Source organism: Accipiter gentilis, chromosome 15 (assembly GCF_929443795.1).
Source record: "Accipiter gentilis chromosome 15, bAccGen1.1, whole genome shotgun sequence".
Lineage (NCBI taxonomy): Eukaryota > Metazoa > Chordata > Aves > Accipitriformes > Accipitridae > Astur > Astur gentilis.
The window spans coordinates 8172346-8190123 of record NC_064894.1 but is presented as its reverse complement, the minus strand read 5'-3'; the positions used below and the strand labels follow the sequence as shown (position 1 = coordinate 8190123).

Sequence of the window (17778 nt, the reverse complement as noted above, 5' to 3'; positions counted from 1 at the left end):
CTTGGTCACATATAAAGAATGGCTAACCAAAGTAGTAGTGAAAGTATTAGCTACCTCTCTTGGCACTGATAGATCTTGTTTTTCATGTGTGTGTATTGCTGTGGACATTGCTGGGCATTTATGTTTTTACTTTTCTCATATTCAGAAGCTGTAGATCTGAATACATTACCTGCTTTATCACAGATCTGTGGAATATACAATGTATTACTATTGCCATTCTTTGGTCTAATGATATGGGGGAGCATTTGACTGAATGTCTATGTATCCGTGCTCATAAGCATTATACTCTGTTGCTTTATCATTGCATGAGTAGCAGTTTAAAATTGGTAACACTGAGATTTATTTTTCTTCACTGAAGTTCTTGATCGAAGATTTCCATTTTGTTAAAACAAGGTAGATTCCTGCTCCTGGATCTTCTTAGCTTTTAAACTTGAAAAAAATCCCAAACTCTTTGAACAAGGTTCTGTTAGTCAAAATCAGAATTTTCTGTAAGGTTTTGGTAAATTTATATGTAATTTTTTTGTTTGGTGTTTTTTTGTTTAGCTGTAGTGGGTAGCAATATTCTTAAAAAAAAAATATTGTCTTGCAAGTGATGGATAAATGTTTGATTGCATAAATCTCAAAAAGCAGGTTGCCTTGGAGAAGATTTGAATGTTTGCTGATCTTTAGATGATAGCTACCTGGAAGCTGTTAGACTTTGTTACATTTGGGGTAGTTTATTCATCCATGGAAGCTGTGTCAGTCGTCCTGAATTTCTTACCGTAGGTATGAAGTGAGAAGCATATGTTTGGGCACTTAAAGTTGAAAGCTGTATTGCATCTTTATGCTCTGCTTGCAGTTTGGTACTTTTTTGCACACCTGTATCATAGGCTACTTTTTTGTATGTATTTTTCCCTAACTGCGGCAAAATGAGAGAATTACTATAGTAAGCTGTTCATATGGCAAGTGGTCCAGTGTTGAAAGAAACTTTCCATTCTGGAGAAGTATTTTAGTTTATGAACCCAGTATAAATGCTGTGTCTTTTTTTTTCTTTCTTTCCCCATTTGGTAGTGGATACCCTGTTTTCAAGAAAACTAAATGGAAAATACAGGCTTGAACGTCTTGTTCCAACTGCAGTCTATCAACATATGAAGATGCACAAACGTATTTTAGGACACTTGTCTTCTGTATACTGTGTAACTTTTGATCGGACTGGCAGGCGAATATTTACTGTAAGTACAAAATCTTTATTTTTGTAGATAATTTTTTTTAAAGTACAGGTAGCATGTCACTGAATTGTTTCCAAAACCTAAATGTACTGATGTTGTCTATCAAGAGTAGATAAATGCTCTACTACTGTTACTCTCATATATGCTTTTTAATAGCCATGCTGGTTTGCATTTTAAAATCATTTTGGAATAAGTGTCTAAAGGCTAGATGTGATGGTGATTGCTGATCTGTCAGAAAACTCAGGTTATTTTCAGTGGAAAGGATTTACCCTATGTAGGTTCTTTCCTCTGGACTTGTTTTCTCTAGAAAAAACATAAGCAAAAGAAAGGACCACCACCACAGAATTTGATTAGGAAGTCAGAGAGGACAATCAGTATGTAATTGAAGATCATTTTGACTCTTTTCTATTAACTTTTGTTAGATTTAAAGCACAAGTATTAAGTTTAACAGTCTGGTGATGCACTTAGATTTGGTACCGCATGTTGAAGGGAGCTAGAAAGCTGAAAACTCCCATGGCGTGTTGTAACGGATGTTGGTTCACAAGGAATTATCTTTATGAGATCCCAGGATTTTTTTTTTGTACCAGTGTTCTTAGTATTTTTAACTGTTGGCTTTTTTGTTGTTGTTAAAATATTGGATGGATGTCTGAAATCAGTTCTGAAATTGCAAGTTTCCCAAGGCATGGGAATTGTAAAAGCAGATAGATGTCAGTGTAATTTGGCTTTCTTGATAAATAGTCAAGTTTAGTAGAGCCAAAGATCTCATAAATATACACCTTGTGCCAATCTGGGACACTTTGGCTGCATTTATTGCCTTCCCACAAACACTGTATGTAATTGATACCTTTGTGGATCTAGGAGCTTGATTGTGTCTTTTCCAACCTCGTTGCAGGTAACTCAGAACAATGCAAGTGGAAATACAGTTCAGTTCTACTTTATGTATTGCAGTCCTAACTTCTAAAATTCTTTCACGGCAGTTGTAAATATAATTTGCCCTTTCACCCACATACATTTTGCTTTTTTGCGTGGAGGGATGTGCGGTGGCAGGGGTGGGACGCTTGCAGTGTTTTGAATAGACCTGTTTATTTGTTCGCTTGTTACTTCAGGCACAGCGGAGACTTTTTTCATATTTCTTTAGCTTTCATTAACAAGCTAAGTCCCTCAACAGTCATAGGCATTAAATTCTTATGTCCTGTAGTTTATGCATGATTAGCCTATCAGAAAAAGGACTCTCTGTTGTGGCTTTATTTTATATGTGACATGGCAGAATAGATTAGAGATTTTGTGTACTAAGTATAAAAATTGCCTATGCTTACCCTTTAAATAAGAACTTCTGTTTGTGCTTCCTAGATGAAGTGCATAAAAGTCTCTGTTCAGGTCTTCTGATTCTTGATTTTCCTAAAACTTCCTGTATTCCTAAAATCTTTCCTCTTCCAGAGATACACTAAACCTCCTGTTGGGTGCATCTGCAGTGATCATTTGTTGTTGCACATGCTCTTGTTTTTTGCAGTCTGATTTAAAAGTGATTGAAGAGAGGGAATTCTCTTGTCTGAAATGGAGTAGTGGGGAGCAATACTGCTTCTGCAACCCCAGAGCTTTGCTGGCAGTCCTTTGCTGGCAGATACACTGGTGTCCTGATATGATTGCTTGAAAAAGGTCCCAGTTTAGATCATGGTTACTTCAATCTAGTGTTAAATAAAGTGCCCATAGAAATAAATTGTGGCTGGTGAATTTTTATTTTGGAGGGCCTGGGACAGAACTTCTTACCTCTGCATTCTCGGGTAAATCCAGTGGTTTTTGTGTAGACGTTTAAGTGGTTGTTGGCAAATTGAAAACCAATGGGTTGTATTCCGCATTCCAGTAAAATCCAAGTTGCTGTAGCTGGTGTGATGTAGTCAGTGGATAGAGTCATGTACTGTCTCGTTGCAGTTGTGTCTGTATAATGAAATGGCGCCAATTCATTTTTAATCTAGACCACTACAATTTCTAAAGTCTCTAGTGTAGTAAGCAGAAGTAGGAATTTATAATAAAACGTAAGCCAGACTTCTTTCCAGAAGTGTCAGTTGCCAAGCATGTAAATTTGCCTGCATCAATAGGGAATTGTTCTTGCTCTACAATTTTACTCTACAACCTCCAGCATTCAGTGTGACATTAGCTAGATAAGAGTCTGTTTGAGACTTATGATTGGTTCTAGAAGATGTGTCATAACTGTTTCCTTTTCCTCCTGACCTCTGAAGGATTGAAAGTCTCTAAATTCAAGTTCTGTTTATGTTCGGCTTCAAATTAAAGGGCAAGAAAGTAATCTCGGCACATTTTTGAGTCATACTCTTCTGGGAGATGTTATCTTTGCTAGGAAGAAGATGCTCTTAGTTTGCCTAAAGGCAATGAAAACAGGACATTATGCAGTTTTCCTACTAGCTAGTAGGTCTGTATTGGGTTTGCGTGGCAAGGTTTTGGTGGTGAGGGGGCTACAGGGGTGGCTTCTGTGAGAAGCTGCTGGAAGCTTCCCCCATGTCCGACAGAGCTTATGCCAGCCAGCTTCAAGACGGACCCACCACTGGCCAAGGCCGAGCCCATCAGTGACGGTGGTAGTGCCTCTGGGAGAACGGATTTAAGAAGGGGGAAAAAAACCTGCACAATTGCAGCCATAGAAGAGAGGAGTGAGATGTGAGAGCACCAGCCCTGCAGACCCCCAGGTCAGTGTAGAAGGAAGGGGAGGAGGTGCTCCAGGCGCCGGAGCAGAGATTCCCCTGCAGCCCGTGGGGATGAAGACCATGGTGAGGCAGGCTGTCCCCCTGCAGCCCAGGGAGGTCCACGGGGGAGCAGATCTCCACCTGCAGCGTGGGGAGAGAGGACCCCACTCTGGAGCAGGGGGATGCCTGAAGGAGGCTGTGACCCCGTGGGAAGCCTGTGCTGGAGCAGGCTCCTGGCAGGACCTGCGGATCTGTGGAGAGAGAGGAGCCCATGCTGGAGCAGGTTTTCTGGCAGGACTTTTGACCCTGTGGAAGGGGCCCGTACTGGAGCAGTTTGTGAAGGACTCGCGTTGGAGAAATTTGTGGAGGACTGTCTCCTGTGGGAGGGACCCCATGCTGGAGCAGGGGCCGCGTGAGGAGTCCTGCCCCTGAGGAGGAAGGAGCAGCAGAGACAACATGTGATCAACTGACCCCAACCCCCATTCCCTGTCCCCCTGTGCCACTGCAGGGGAGAAGGGAGAGAAAATCGGGAGTGAAGCTGTGCCCAGGAAGAAGGGAGGGGTGGGGGGAAGGTGGTATTAAGATTAGGTTTTATTTCTCATTATCCTAGTCTGATTTGATTGGTAATAAATGAAACTCATTTCCCCAAGTTGAGTCTGTTTTGCCCGTGATGGTAATTAGTGAGTGATCTTTCCTTGTCCTTACCTCGACTAACAAGCCTTTTGTTACATTTTCTCTCCCCTGTCCAGCTGAGGAGGGGAGTGATAGAGCAGCTTTGGTGGGCACCTGGCATCCAGCCAGGGTCAATGCACCACAAGGTCATGCAATGACTGTTTCTATTTATATTCTTTTAGGGATTTCACAAAAGATTTCTGAAGATCAACCTCTTACCTGTTTTTTTTTTCTGAATATACAAAAATACTGTTACTATACAAACTGTGTTGTCTTGGTAATATAGGGTGTGTGTTTTTTTTTTTAATTAACTACAATTAAGGCATCTTTACTTGGCAAAAACACAGCTAAAAGACCTATCAGCCATCAGCGAAGAAAACCTAATTATTTCTGAGACTTCGTATTCTGGATCTCTTGAAAAATGTGACTTGCAGAATGCACACAGGGTAATAGAAACGAGCATTGTCTTCTCTGGTTCCTGCACTACTTAACTTTCTGACTGCAAAGAAGGGTGGCCATCTCCTTTTTCCCTACCTTTATCTTCCTGTCTCCTCAGAGATTACTCTTTCTAGGGAATAATAAACAGTGCTGTGTAATAGTCTGTGTAAGATTTCCAAACCAAGATTAATTTGTACATTTCTTGGCAGTTTCACTTCAGGCCACAAATCTGTGTAATGGTAGAAAAGTGAACAAGTTTTACTCCATACCTTGGCAATGATGTCATCAGTTCTCTCTTGGTACCAAATTTGTTCTAGTATTCACTTTTGACAAATATTTTTTAATAGGTTCATAATTCGTAGCAGTTGTAGACATAACCTTGGAAGCAGGAGCTGTGGTGTAAGCCAATGCCCTTGCTAGTAGAACTGCAGCAGTATTTTAAGAGCTGTGAATTGTCCCATTCAGTTCAGATAGAGTTCAAATAAATTCACGGGATTCTAATATTGTTATCTTGCCAAGATGCTACAGAATTTACAATTTTACCTTAGTCTTTTTTTTTCCTTATTTCCTTCTGTTGTTTTCCTTTTTTCTTGTTGAGTCTTGCTAACATTTAATTTTTCTTTGCAATGGAGACATGTACACATGCCTCTATAGCTATATTATACCCAGCTGGTAGGGAGCAGGCTCATTTTATGCTGATCTTCTTTCCTTGATTTGCTGTTATTAAATGGACCTCTGAGGACCCTGCACGTGGCATTAGGTCCCAGAACTAGCTTTTTTTTTCTTGCTGACGATTTTCCATCTTTAAGTGGTGGTTTTTTTTTTTTTTTTTTTTTTTTTTGTGCAGGTTGCTCTCCGTCAGTTACATTCTGCAAGCAGCTTTTTTGGGGTCTCATAATGCAGGGTTTGGTTTATTGGTTGACTTTTTTTTTTCTCTGTGCTTTGAACAATCTCTTCAACCAGTAAAATGACTGCAGTCTGTAAGCTTCCTGTAAAGTTAGTAGCTTATTCATAATATTGATCTGTACAATGTACGAATTGCAGAAGCATGTTTTATGTAATACGTATAGTTCTGTCGACAGTTTTTTGGGTGTTTTTTTGTTTGTTTGTTTTTAATTAGTGCAGCTCCAAGAAAAATGGGCCCAGTGGTTTGAGATTTCTAGACTATGATGCAATTAATATTAATGGCTTGGTTCTGTTCCCATGCATGTACTGCTTTGAGAAAGAGATTAATCCCCATGTGAGTGATTTCCACCCCTTGTAGTGTTTTGCAAGTTTGGGGTTTCCTATTCCCTTCTTCTTTCAGGTCTCTCTTTTGAGCAGTGAGGCTGTAATTTGTTGGCATCGGTTTTACACACCCACCCACCCCGTTTTTGTCTCCTTCACTTCTTGGGTTTTTTTGGTGCTAACTGCACTTTTGAGAAGAATACACAAGCTTCTTCATACTCTTAAGTTTAACATCATGATAACAGTAGAACAGAATGAGCTGATGCTATTATTCAGGTAATCATTGTATCAAGTAGGTATAGAGTTTGAACCTTTTTCAAGCTTTAGATACAGTGCAAATTTGAATCTAGAAACACAGAAACAGTTATGAACTAATTGAGTAGCATGGTAAAAAAAACCCAAACAAATCTGAGTGCTTTATAGAGTGCTTGTATGTTTGTTTTAAGGAAGCAAAGGGATTAAAACTAAATCTGCTTAGAGCTTTATAAGCAGAGTTTAGAGGAAAAAAAGGGGCCCTTTTTTCTCTAAACTGCTTATAAAGCTCTTAACAGCAAGTTTGCTAATTCTGTTGTGAACCTGTGTTAACTTGTTCATTGGAATTGATTTGGAAGTATGCATTACTGAGCTTGTTAACCAACTTTTTTCCTCTTCCTTTTTCCTTCTCTTTAGCTTCTCAGCAACTTAGTAGAAGTGAATAAATCCAAAGTATAATTGAAATTAGCCTGTGTGTATACAGTTGTCAAAAAGATTCTGTGAGCTAATAATTTAAAATTTTCTTTTTTTTTTTAAAAAAATAATACTGTGTGTCTCTTTCAAGTTATTCAATATGAGTGAGATTAGGAGCCTTTTCAAAAGCATTAAATGCTAACAACTACATTTAAATGCAGCTAAACATCTGTAAATTTAAGAGGTCCTTGAATCTTCTTTCTTCTCATAAACATTCTGGGTAGGTGAGCATCTTAGTGGGAGGTCCCAAGTTCTGACTATTAATTAGAACTTATTCCTGAAAGTGGTTTACTTTCTTTTCATACAGGTATTTAAGCTGAACTAAAAGTAGCAGTAAAGGTAGAATAGAATGCATAGTAGGTTCATTTATTGAGTCTTAGCTCAATAGATCTGAATCAAAAAATAGTCAGTAGTCTAGAAGGAAGTAGTCATTTCAAGGATTTGATAAATATTTTCAGAGAAAAAGATAAATAACAAATTAGAGTATTGAACACTTGCTTTTCCTATTCATACAGTCTTAATATGATGGGGCAAAGAGCAAAGACTGCAAGTGCTTGTGACAGTTTGTGTGAGGATACAATGTGAAGAAGTTTGGGGTAATTCAGAAAGACTTTTGAGGTTAATGCCAAATAATTGGGTTAGTACGTTGCTGTGTTGTGGTTAAAAGGACTACAAAAGTCCTAGCTTAGATGAAATTAAGAGAAATTACAGAATTTGTTGTACTTGTGCTAGACTGCTCTTTTTTCTTTTTTTCTTTTAAATAACACCCTAAGGATATTGGAGAAATTGAAGATTAATGGTCAGAAAAGAGTTGTGGCACTGTCCAAAGCTTTGGAAAACAGTGCCTGTTAGTAAGGTGCTCTAGCATGCTTGAGGTATAGAACTTCTAGTGTAAAAGCAAAGGGGTGGCTTGATTATTGTGCAGTTTTGTCTATGGGGTACTTTTTTTCTTTGGATCCTATTACAACTGCATTAACAGAGTAAATTCCAATTATAACAACTTTATTAAGGGCTTTAGTGATTTCTAACTTGTGGAGGTGCTGAAAGTATACTGGGGAGAGGAAGCTTTTTATTATGGATACTGAGGGATGTGAAAAGGAGAGTAAGAGGCAAATATGGGGCAAAGCATCTTTCTCAACAGGCTGGCCAACCTGGTGAGGAGAGTGTTAGAGTAGGAAAGATGTGGGAGGGAGACAACTCACAGTCATGTGAGGAAGTGGTAGACCACGTGGGTAAGCAAAGAATGTGGGGCGATGTAGTTTCAGGAGAAACCCTGAAAACAACAAAAAGGGCTGAAGAGGGACCACCCCAAGTGTATGCACACAGATCAAGAAGTGCATTATGGGGAAAGCTTTCATGCTTTGAGAAATCAGCCTGAGTGGGTTGGGTGCCCTTCTGAAGTGCCTGTACCCTAATGCATGCACTGTGGAGAAGAGGAGGAGGAATTGGATTCTGTATGTAGTTGCAGGGCTACAATCTCATCAGGACCAAAGAGGTGTGGTGGGGTTGGGTAGCTCACAGGACCCGGGGTGCTGCCGTGGATGGTTACAGGCCCTTCAGGAGGGGCAGGGCCGGATGGCAAGGAATGGGAGTTGCCCTTTACGCAAGAGTGGTGGGAATGCATGAAGCTCTGTCTGGGGACAGGCGGTGAGCCAGCTGGGAGCTCGTGGGTGAGGGTTAAAGGGCAGACCAGTGTGGTGACATTGGGGTGGGTGTCTGCTACAGCCTACCTGATGGGGAAGAAGTAGATGAAGCCTTCTTCAGGCAACTGGAAGAAGCCTGATCTGGTTCTCCTGGTGGACTTGAACCACCCTGGTATCTGCTAGAGGGGAAACACAGCAGCATGTGAGCAATCCAGGAAGTTTCTGCAGGAGTGCACTGATGACAGCTTCCTGGCACAGGTCATTTGGGAGCTGACAACAAAAGATGCTCTGCTGGATCTTACAGTTACAAACTGTAGGTCAAGGGCAGTCTTGACTGCAGTGACTATGAGGTGATGAAGTTCAGGATCCTGTGAGGAGGGAACAAGGCAAAAAGCAGGATCACAACCCTGGGCTTCAGAGGAGCAGATTCTGACCTGACCAGGGACCTGCCTGGAAGAATCCTGTGGGATATGCTCTGGAGGAAGGGGGGGTGTGTGTGTGGTGTCTTCTTCAGAAGACTGAAGAATGGTCCATCCTGATGTGCAGGAAGGCAAGCAAAAGTGGCAGGAGGCCTGCGTAGATAAGCAAGGAGCTCCTGACAAAACTTAAAACACAAAAAGGAAGTGTGCAAGAGGTGGAAGCAGGGACAGATGACTTGGGAGAGATACAGAGCCACTCTCTGAAAGTTCAGTGATGGGGTTGGGAAAGCTGAAGACAGCCTGGTGTTGAATCTCGCAAGGGATGTGAAGAGCAGCAAGACTGGTTTCTTCAAGTGTATCGGCAGCAAAGGGAAGACTAGGGAAAATAAAATGGGCCTGTTGATGAATGGGGCAGGAGACCCGGTGACAGAGGACACAGAAAAAGACAAGATACTTGATGTCATCTTTGCCTCAATCTTTAGTGGCAAGGCTTGTCTTCAGGAGTCCCAAGTCCCTGAGAGCAGAGGGATTGTAGAGCAAGGAAGACTCCTCGTTGTTGGAGGAAGATCAGGCTAGGGATTTAAATGAACTTGCCGTACACAAATCCCTGGGACCTGATGGGAGACACCAGCAAGTGCTGAGGGCACTGGCCAATGTCATTGTGAGGCCATTCTCTGTTATCTTTGAAAGGCCATGATGATCAGGAGAGATTCCTGAGGACTGGAAGAGAGCAAATGTCACTCCTGTCTTCAAGAATGGCGAGAATGTTGTTCCAGGGAACTACAGACCGTTCATCTCAATCACCTGAGGAAGTGATGGAGCAAACTCTCCTGAAAGCCATTTCCAAATGTACTAACAATAAGAAGGTGATCAGCATAGATCTGTGAAGGGGAAATCATTCCTGTCCAACTTGATAACCTTATATGATGAAATGACTAAGTTGTATGAGGGGCAGTAATGGATGTTTTTTTTCCTGACTGTAGTGAGGCTTTCAACGCTGTCCCCCATAGCATCCTTACTGACAAACTGATGAAGTACAGGCTGGATAAGTGGACAGATATTGAAAGTGGCCTGAACTGCCAGGTTTGAAGGGTTGTGATTAGTGGCACGAAGTCCAGCTGGAGGCCAGTCACTAGGGGTGTACCACAAGTTTTGGTACTGAGGCCATGTTTTTTTTAAGGACCTGAGTGATGGGACAGAGTACCTTTAGTAAATGTGCAGAAGATAACAAAACAGGAATAGTTGATACGTCATCCTGGGCAACCTTCTCTAGCTGACCCTACTTGAGCAGGGGGGTTGGACTAGATGATCTTCAGAGGTCCCTTCCCACCTCAATGATTCTGTGATTATGTCTGTCCATTGCTGTTCAAATCTACAGACTCTGGTTGTTTTCCCTGTGCTGGCACTGTAGCGGTCTAGCAGTTAGATAAGGCAAATGTGTACTACAGAATCTCGGTGTGGAAGTTTTATGCATAAGAAGAAATAATATAGGCTGTACCATTGCTCTCCTTACCCAAGAGGCAGAAAATGTAATTATTAACAAGCTTCACTTATCTCCTTTGTCAAATAGACACGTCCCTGCAACAATCCCCCTTATGACAAAGTTTTTAGAAGTAGAAATGGGCTGTTGCTTGCAGTTAACTAAACGACACTGCGCAAGGGAGCAGTCCTTGGCTGAGCGTTGAGGTTAAATGTTCAGAGTAGTATTCTTGTGTAATGCTGATTGCTCAGCCTCAGTGTCCTTAGAGGACCAAAGAGAAATGTGAAATCTCAAATGGTACTTTTCTGTTTGAGGGATGAGGGACCTTCTCTTAATAGAAGTACTTGTTTAAAATGAGTATGCAGCGACACAAGAGGTTTTTTGACAACCTTAATTGGAGGCTCAGATGCTTATGCCAAAAATGACTAGGGCAGAGGTGTGGGAGGAGTTTTCTTGCCCACATCTCTGTGTTCATGGGTGCACCTGTTGAATAGCTGGGAAGAAAGAAAAGTCATGCTCTTACAGTCATGCCCACCTGAGGAAGAGTAGAATAGAAGCATGACAGCTGGTAAATCAAACTTACCTACCAAGGCACTCCAGAAATCAAATACACAGTAAAGTTTTAAATTATCTTGATTTTGCATGTCTGGAGTCCCCCTGCAAAACATTCTGTTGTGTTAAAACGTCACTAAGGCTCCAAAGTAGCCTTTTTGCTGATGCTAAAGACCCTTCTGGAGAGAAGCAACCTGTATTTGTGATCTGTAGAAAAACATGCTCTCTCAATGTACCTAAGTACAATCAGTCGTCTTTTTACTATTTCAAGAACTGGGGCTGTATTGTATCTTGTTGTGTTAAGAGATATTTGTCTTGTCTGAATTAATACAAATGACATAGAAAGAGAGAAACTGCTGTGGATAACTGCCTGTGAGCCAGAAACAACTTCTGTTCACTAAGTGAAAAGTAAGCCTGAGGAAGTTGCCTGGTTTGCAGGGTATTGTTACAAATAAAAATGGGTGTGTAATTGTTAGGTAACGGCAGGTAGGCTGTTCCCCTCCTTCTCCCAGATAGTAGTTTTGAATCTGAACTAATGTAATGAGTAGAATTCAGCTATCCTTTCAAGTAGAGAACTGATTTTTTTTTTATAGTAACAACATAAAAGAAGTTAAGGAAATATGGGGAAATAAATTGTCTGTTCATCAGCGTTAATGTAATCTAAATAGGCTGGTCAGTATTTATTAAAAAAAAGGCAAAAAAAAAAAAAAAAAAAAAAAAAAAAGCTTTCCAAATTCTTTTATGTGTTCCAAAAACTGCAGGATGTGTCTGGGTTCCTTTTGAAAGTGTTTACTGGAGTGTTTGCCTGGCTTCCCAGCGGGACAGCTCTGCTTCACACATAGTGGCTGTGTTGGTGAAAACTTCCCAAACTGGGTATAGGTGTCATGGGATAGGGCTGCCCAGAACAGTAGCTAAATTGAGCCACGGCAGTGTGGGATTTCTATAGTTACAGGAATGTACTAAATAAGGAAAATAGACGTTATTTACCTGTTTACAGAAGCTGTAATGTTGAAAATAGCCTCTAAATATTTTTTGAGACTTTTGGTCGTTCACTGAATGCTTACTAGTCTCTTAAAAATCTGGCTGTTGGTCCCTGTACTTTGGATACCTTTTTTTATAAAAGGTGGGCGATAGTATTGTCCTGCCTTCTGACTTTAAAGAATAAATACTAGCTGAACTTGTGCAGAGGCACTGTAAGTAGATGGAAGAGTCAAAACCCAGGTAGAATTTTGTAATGATGGTGTCACATTGTAACTTGCAGCAGCACCTGTTTGTGTCCAGTAGCAGATCAGTGCTCCAGATGTTAAAATCCAACACTCAGCTTTGTATTGCTTCTGAACCTAAGCAAATAAATGTTTACAGCAAATCTCCTCTGTCAGTGTCTCTGTGCAGTGTTCAGCTGTCATTGTGTTGAGCAAGGTGCAAAGACTTTCAGGGAAGTGCAGGAATGCAATGAAAAATGAAGGGCTGAGTTGTGAAATTTTTGCTAGGGCTGTGAACTTGTTGTATACAGGCAAGCAGCTGTTACTGTGGTGTGGGAAGACCAGCAAAACGTTAGTTAAGTATGAATAGGTAGATGAAACCTCTGAAGTTTGTTGAGAAAGAGTGGTCATTTCAGTGTTTGTTAATGTGAATATCAAAGCAGATTTATAGTATTTTGACTTAATAATGGAATAGCTGTTCATACAGGCTCTTTACCTCACTGTTACTGTGGTAAGTATATGTCATGGTTTAACCCCAGGCAGCAACTAAGCACCACGCAGCTGTTCACTCACTTCGCCCGCACCCAGTGGGATGGGGGAGAGAATTGGGAAAGAAAAAAAGTAAAACCTGTGGGTTGAGATAAGAACAGTTCAATACGACAGAAAGGAAGAAAATAATAATTATAACAGTAATAAAATGACAATAATAATACTTAAAGGATTGGAATATACAAAACAAGCGATATACAACGCAGTTGCTCACCACGTGGCCACCAATGCCCAGTTAGTTCACAAGCAGTGATCCACCCTGCCAGGCCAGCTCCCCCCAGTTTGTATACTGGGCATGATGTCACATGGTATGGAATACCCCTTTGGCCAGTTTGGGTCAGCTGTCCTGGCTGTGTCCCCTCCCAACTTCTTGTGCCCCTCCAGCCTTCTTGCTGGCTGGGCATGAGAAGCTGAAAAATCCTTGACTTAAGTCTAAACACTACTTAGCAACAACTGAAAACATCAGTGTGTTATCAGCATTCTTCTCATACTGAATCCAAAACATAACACTATACCAGCTACTGGAAAGAAAATTAACTCTATCCCAGCCAAAACCAGGACACCAAGTATACTACTAACGCTGGTAGGGCATGAAGATCAAACTAGGAAGATAAGGAATGTAAGTGGTTATAATGCTAAATGGCAAACATGTTACTAATTCATAATTCATTTTCACATTTAATGTAAATTTTCATTTTAATGAATTGCAGCAGCTTCTTCAGTTTGTGCTGGAGTTTTGGAAAAAGTGTTTTACTGAGGAGCATAAATCCAACTTGCTGAAGGATTTGTGATCTGTATTAAAACGCATCATGCTTTGTATATACTATTGAGAATTACTGTAATCTTGTGTTTTGAGTGCAGTGTGGAAAACTTAAAAGCATGGGGGGGAATATTTATCTGTATATGCCACTAGTTCTATTTTTCAGTTCATTGTGTTAGTTAACTGTAATATCAAAACATCTAATGGTGTGGTTGAAATGATTTCTACCTTACTTCTAGGGATCAGATGATTGCCTTGTAAAAATCTGGGCAACAGATGATGGAAGGTTGTTGGCTACCCTGAGAGGGCATGCAGCTGAAATATCAGATATGGCAGTGAACTATGAAAACACCATGATAGCTGCGGGAAGCTGTGATAAAATGATCAGAGTTTGGTGCCTTCGAACTTGTGCACCCTTAGCAGTTCTGCAGGGCCACAGTGCATCTATAACATCGCTACAGGTAGGTTTTTGCTTTGCGAACTCACCCTAGCAATAAAATGCATCATTTGACTGAAAAAGGAACCACCTGAGAATGTTCTGTGTAATGAAAATGCGTGCCTGGCAACTAAGCCATGAAGTGAGACGGAATTTTCACAATACATATTGTGAAATAACACGTGTTTATTGTCAAAATGCCTGACCCTTGAAAAATGCCAGACATAATCCTTGTTCAAAAAAATTGCACAACACATGTGGGCAGTTCTGTTTTGAAGTATCATTCCTTTGCGGGCTGTGATTCTCAGCACAGGTACATTAAGAACTGTGGTCACTGCTGGAAACTTTGGTTTGTTTCCATTCAGAGTTGCATGCTGATGCACAACTTGGGTTGTGGGGAGGGAGAACCCAGAGTGTTTTGGCAAGTAACCCAGAAGGGTTGTTATGAAGGAAAAGAGTGACTCTGAGCAGCATCGTGTTATTTTTGTGTTCATTGCAATTTATTTTCCTTAAGCATGGTTTGAGACTTTTTTTTTTTGTGAGAAGTCAATGACTTGAGGAACTTCTTAGCACATCTGGAACAGATTAACAGGAGACCTTTTCTTTTTTCTTCCCCCCTCCCCCCAGTTCTCTCCACTGTGCAGTGGCTCAAAGAGATACTTATCTTCAACCGGGGCAGATGGAACAATATGCTTTTGGCTGTGGGATGCTGGCACCCTTAAAATAAAGTTAGTTGCTATTTTATTTGTTGCTATTTCTTTTTTTTTAAATAAGAATGATGTACAAATGTTGGAGAAAAATTTAACTTAAACAAAACTTGTCACTGGCTGGTTCACTCTGTGGTTGTCGGGTATGATCTATTTCTGACGTAGCTATAGCTTGCTTGCTTATCTTTTAAGGACTAAATTGATAATACAACTTTTTGTGGAGTGAAGCAAGTAAGTGTATACCCAGTTTTGCTGTTCTCTGTTATTTTAGTAAAAAAGTCTAATGATGGGTTTTTTTTGTAATGTGATGTCAAAATTGGCGCTTTTCAGTTCTGTTCTCATCTCTTAATCCCAAATGAAATGTAAATTATGTTGACAAAATGATTGCAATTTACACTTGAAAATCCAATATTTATTTTTGAGACGGTAATGTCCTAGTATAAATTAGGATGGGGTATTTTTTATGTTTGTTCTTTCCTTATCTGTATTACCTTCTCCTGGTTGCTCTTTGCTGTAGCATGGTAGGACGCAGAATTCTTGGGCAGCTGTGTATTGGTGGCTGAAGTTGAGCCTGAAATTTCTGCCTTCGAAGTTTAAGATATTAAAAATGTTGTCAGGACCCTCAAATAGAGATAGGTTTTTGTTGTTGTTGTGGTTTTGTTTTGTTTTGGTTTTTTTTATAAATTAACTTGTTCAATGACTTTCAAATGCTTTTTTGCTCCTTCCTTTTCTTTATTGCAAAACACCTGTAGCTTAAAATTGCAAATAGTTGTTTTAGTAATCATTGCTGATTTGGCTTTGGGGATGGAATGTGCTCTTAGAGATATATTCTTCTGGCAGGTAGGTTCCATTTTCTTGTAGTTTTGGTAATTGCTGTTAGAATCTCTTTCCTGCAGTGTGCCAAGGTTATGCAGGGCTTGTAGGTATGTTTGCGTAGGTACTTCTCTAGTTGTCTGGGCCTTAACTATTTTAGTGTTCTCTGGGGTGTTTTGGCTCTTTTTTTGATACTCTAGATGAAGCTGCTTCTCAGGCTGTTAATCCTCCGCTGACTGGCGCATGTGGAAATCAAAAGTAAGACTCTCCTCCTTACTGAGGAGAGGAGAAAACGGCTTACATGCTTATTTTTAATGTATGAAGGAGAGGAGTTGCCACCACATTATTTTTCTAAGTTCTCTCATGTCAGAGCTCTTATTGACAAGATGAAACTTTAATATGCCTGATTTGTAAACCTTTTGTGTCCACATGTTTCTCTCTCTTACTTTTTCCCTTTTTTTCTTTTTTCTCTTTTTCCTGAGTAAAGTTTGAGTCTATGGAATTGAATTTTGAAACAAATTATGTTATTAGAGAATAGTGGAATCCATGATACTTAGGTGAGTTACACTGTTATGAACTGGGAGATGAATATTTAGAAATCATGAATGTTTGGATGAGTCATGGAGTTGGATGGGATTTGTCTCAAGGTAAAACTTAGGGAGTGAGAAAGCTGGTGTCAGTTAAGGTAGGGGATTCTTAACTAATTCCTTTCCATGGTGATACATAAATGTAGAATAAAAATTTTCAGTGAGATGCACTTAGCAAATATTAAAGGAATAAAAGATTTTTGAGTAATGCTTTCATGTATAAGTAGTTGCAGCAGATGTGATCACACAGTGGCATAGAGAAAACAGATTAGTTCAGCTGTCTTGTGCAGTACAGCAAGGAAGTGGTCTGGCAACCCAAGTCATGCCAGTGATTCATGTTGCTGAACAACAGAGTGCAGAGTAAGTTTCAAGACTGGAATTTGTACCATCCTTACCTTCTGTTGTGGAAGTATTTTAAAGATTTTGCTTGAAAAGACAGAGGAACCCTTTAAGCTGTGTTTCTTCAGTCTGGAAAAAGATGAATGCATGAAGATGAGACATGTACAGCCATGAGTGTCTGGAGGAGGGCATATGATGAGTAATTGCTTGTTTGCCCTTAATGTACTAGAGGGTATCAGGTAAAGGTAGCCAATTCCAAATTGGAAGAATATGGTTCTTTACAAAACGTGCAGTTAATTTATGAAACTCCTTGCCACAGGGTATTATGCATTACATGGAGATATTAAAAGGCATCACTGTGTACTTTTTCTGCTCTTACACATCCAGTCTTGGCTACTTTGGAGGCAGGATACTGGTCTTAAATCTTTGTTTGAACTTAGTAGAGCTGTGAGGTATTTGATGCTTTTTGATTCAACCTACAACTTGTTAAAAATATGGTAAAGTCTAAATAAGAAACAGGTCTTTTGGGACTGGAACTTAATAGTATGTTACAATATCAAAATAGTCAGACACCCAGAAAAGTCTTAAAGGAGCTCTTCTGGAATTGAACAGTATACTAGTTCAGGGGAATTTGTTAGTTACAGGAAGCTTTATATAATGTGCTAAATTGTAAACGTTGTCATGCTTATTCCAGTAAACCAAAATAAATGATACTGGGAAACTTAGAGTCCAGTGTAATTTTCCAGAGGGAGGCTGCATTGTATGGACAGTGCATCTCAGTAATTAATGTATGTTGTCATAACAGTTTTTGATGAGGTGATTGTACTTCCTTACATCTTTATATCTGGATCTGCTTCCAGAGCTGTGGAAATATGTCAGGTTCCCTCCACATCCATTCAGTAATGTGCTGGGGGAAAACGAGTGCCAGCAAGATAAGAGCCTCAAAGGAAAGAAAGATTCCCATTAATTTTTTTCATAAGGCCCTTTGTGAGGTTCTTTTTTTAAAAATGTGATATGTAGGCCATCTGGAAGAGGAAATAACTGGTGGGGTGGGAAGTTTGTCCTTCCTTTTGCCGCTATAGTAAAAAATACAGGCTTGCTTCTGTTCAGTATCTCTAAAAAAGAGGAAGGCTGGCAGAGAAAATAAGATCTCTTACAACAATTGTTTAGGCTCTGAGCTTGCTGCCCTGTATCTCGGTTCTAGCACCACTCCCACCCCAGGAAGGAGAAATAGGAGCTTTCCAGCAACACCAAAAGATCTAAGTAGTACAGGTGAGGGGAGCTGTCACATGCTTAAGTCAGACCTTGATTTCATCCTCCTCCTGAG

At 40.2% G+C, this 17778-nt stretch overlaps 1 protein-coding gene across 2 annotated transcripts in view; it reads left to right on the top strand.

Moving 5' to 3' along the window:
* The window catches only part of PHIP (pleckstrin homology domain interacting protein), a 117946-nt gene that overhangs the window by 18299 nt on the left and 81869 nt on the right, over positions 1-17778 (top strand). For both annotated transcript variants that reach the window (XM_049818273.1, XM_049818272.1), the window contains exons 7-9: positions 1051-1211; positions 13809-14030; positions 14633-14733. In XM_049818273.1, the coding sequence (XP_049674230.1) occupies positions 1051-1211; positions 13809-14030; positions 14633-14733 (484 nt within the window). The remainder of the gene's footprint in view (positions 1-1050; positions 1212-13808; positions 14031-14632; positions 14734-17778) is intronic.